The sequence below is a fragment of the Eimeria mitis genome, genomic scaffold (assembly GCF_000499745.2).
Source record: "Eimeria mitis Houghton genomic scaffold, Emh_scaff1258, whole genome shotgun sequence".
NCBI lineage: Eukaryota > Apicomplexa > Conoidasida > Eucoccidiorida > Eimeriidae > Eimeria > Eimeria mitis.
Genome location: NW_013568470.1, coordinates 9,277 through 10,338, shown reverse-complemented (window position 1 = coordinate 10,338; position 1,062 = coordinate 9,277). Strand labels below are relative to the sequence as shown.

At 55.7% G+C, this 1,062-nt stretch overlaps 1 protein-coding gene across 1 annotated transcript; it reads right to left on the bottom strand.

The window, feature by feature from the left end:
- Positions 1-666: 666 nt before the first annotated feature.
- On the bottom strand, positions 667-1,047 carry EMH_0033090 (uncharacterized protein; the record flags this gene model as incomplete). The annotated part of the gene is made up of 1 exon (XM_013494706.1): positions 667-1,047. One exon carries the CDS (start codon positions 1,045-1,047, stop codon positions 667-669), a length of 381 nt encoding a protein of 126 aa, XP_013350160.1.
- Between the last annotated feature and the right edge of the window lie 15 nt (positions 1,048-1,062).

Below are 1,062 nucleotides of genomic sequence, written 5' to 3'. Positions count from 1 at the left end.
AGCCCCGCGTTGTGTTTCTCTTCGCACTGAATTCTGATGGCCAACACGGAAGAAGAAACGAAGCTACAGAGACTACACTGAAAGTACAGAACTTATGATACACTGCAGAAGAGAAAAAGAGAAAGCAGAGAGCAGGACAGTACACACCAATGGTGACGGCAATAAAAAGCTATAGCCAAAAGAAAATGCACGATCAACGAATCTTTGTCTCTTCCACTGCTCCATAGAACCCACAACAAAAGCCAGTCCCCCCCCCCACCTTGCTAGCAAAGGATGGGTCGACTATGCCGATGCAGTCAGCAGCGGGCGCACCTGCTGCTGCTGCTGCAGGTGCTGCTTCACTTGCTGCTGCCTGTGCTGCTGCTTCTGCTGCAAGTGCAGCAAAAACTTCCAAAATGACACGGAAACGACTAGCTGCTTCTCTCTAGCTCGGCCCCTCTTCTAACAGGCCTGGCTACAGCAGCAGCTCAGCTAGAAGCTGCAGCAGTGTCCGCTGCACCAGCAGCAGCATCTGCTGCAGGAGCAAGCCTATGAGACTAGCCACAGCGCAAAACGAAACCTCTGCCTGACAGCAAGAGAGAGTCAAAGAGGTCTCGCTGCACAGTGAAGCAAACTTGTCTCAGCGCATGCAGCTGACATTCCCATCACAGGTGTTGCTGCTGCTGCTTAGGTGCGTCCATCGTTGCCCCCAAGGGGTGTATTGCCGCCAGAAGCAGCAGCAGCAGCAGCAGCAGCAACAGCAGCACTGAGATCTCCCACAGGGATACCGCTAGTGCCTGCTGTGCCGCTGCTGCTGGTGCCGTCTTCAGCACCCGTTATATGTGGCGCTGTAGCAGCACCCGCAGCTGTAGGTGTGTTGGACGCGGACGGCGGCCCTGCACTGCTGCCCCCGAAGCCACCAGCAGCAGCAGCAGCTGCTGCTGCTGTTGCTTGGGGCTTCGGCGGCATCAAGAAAGGCCTCACTGGCGGCGGGTACATCTTATTCAGAGGAACAAACTTGTCAGAGCTGCAGCACCGCACCGGCAGCCCGGGATCGAAGTAGCCCATCGTGTTCCATACAAA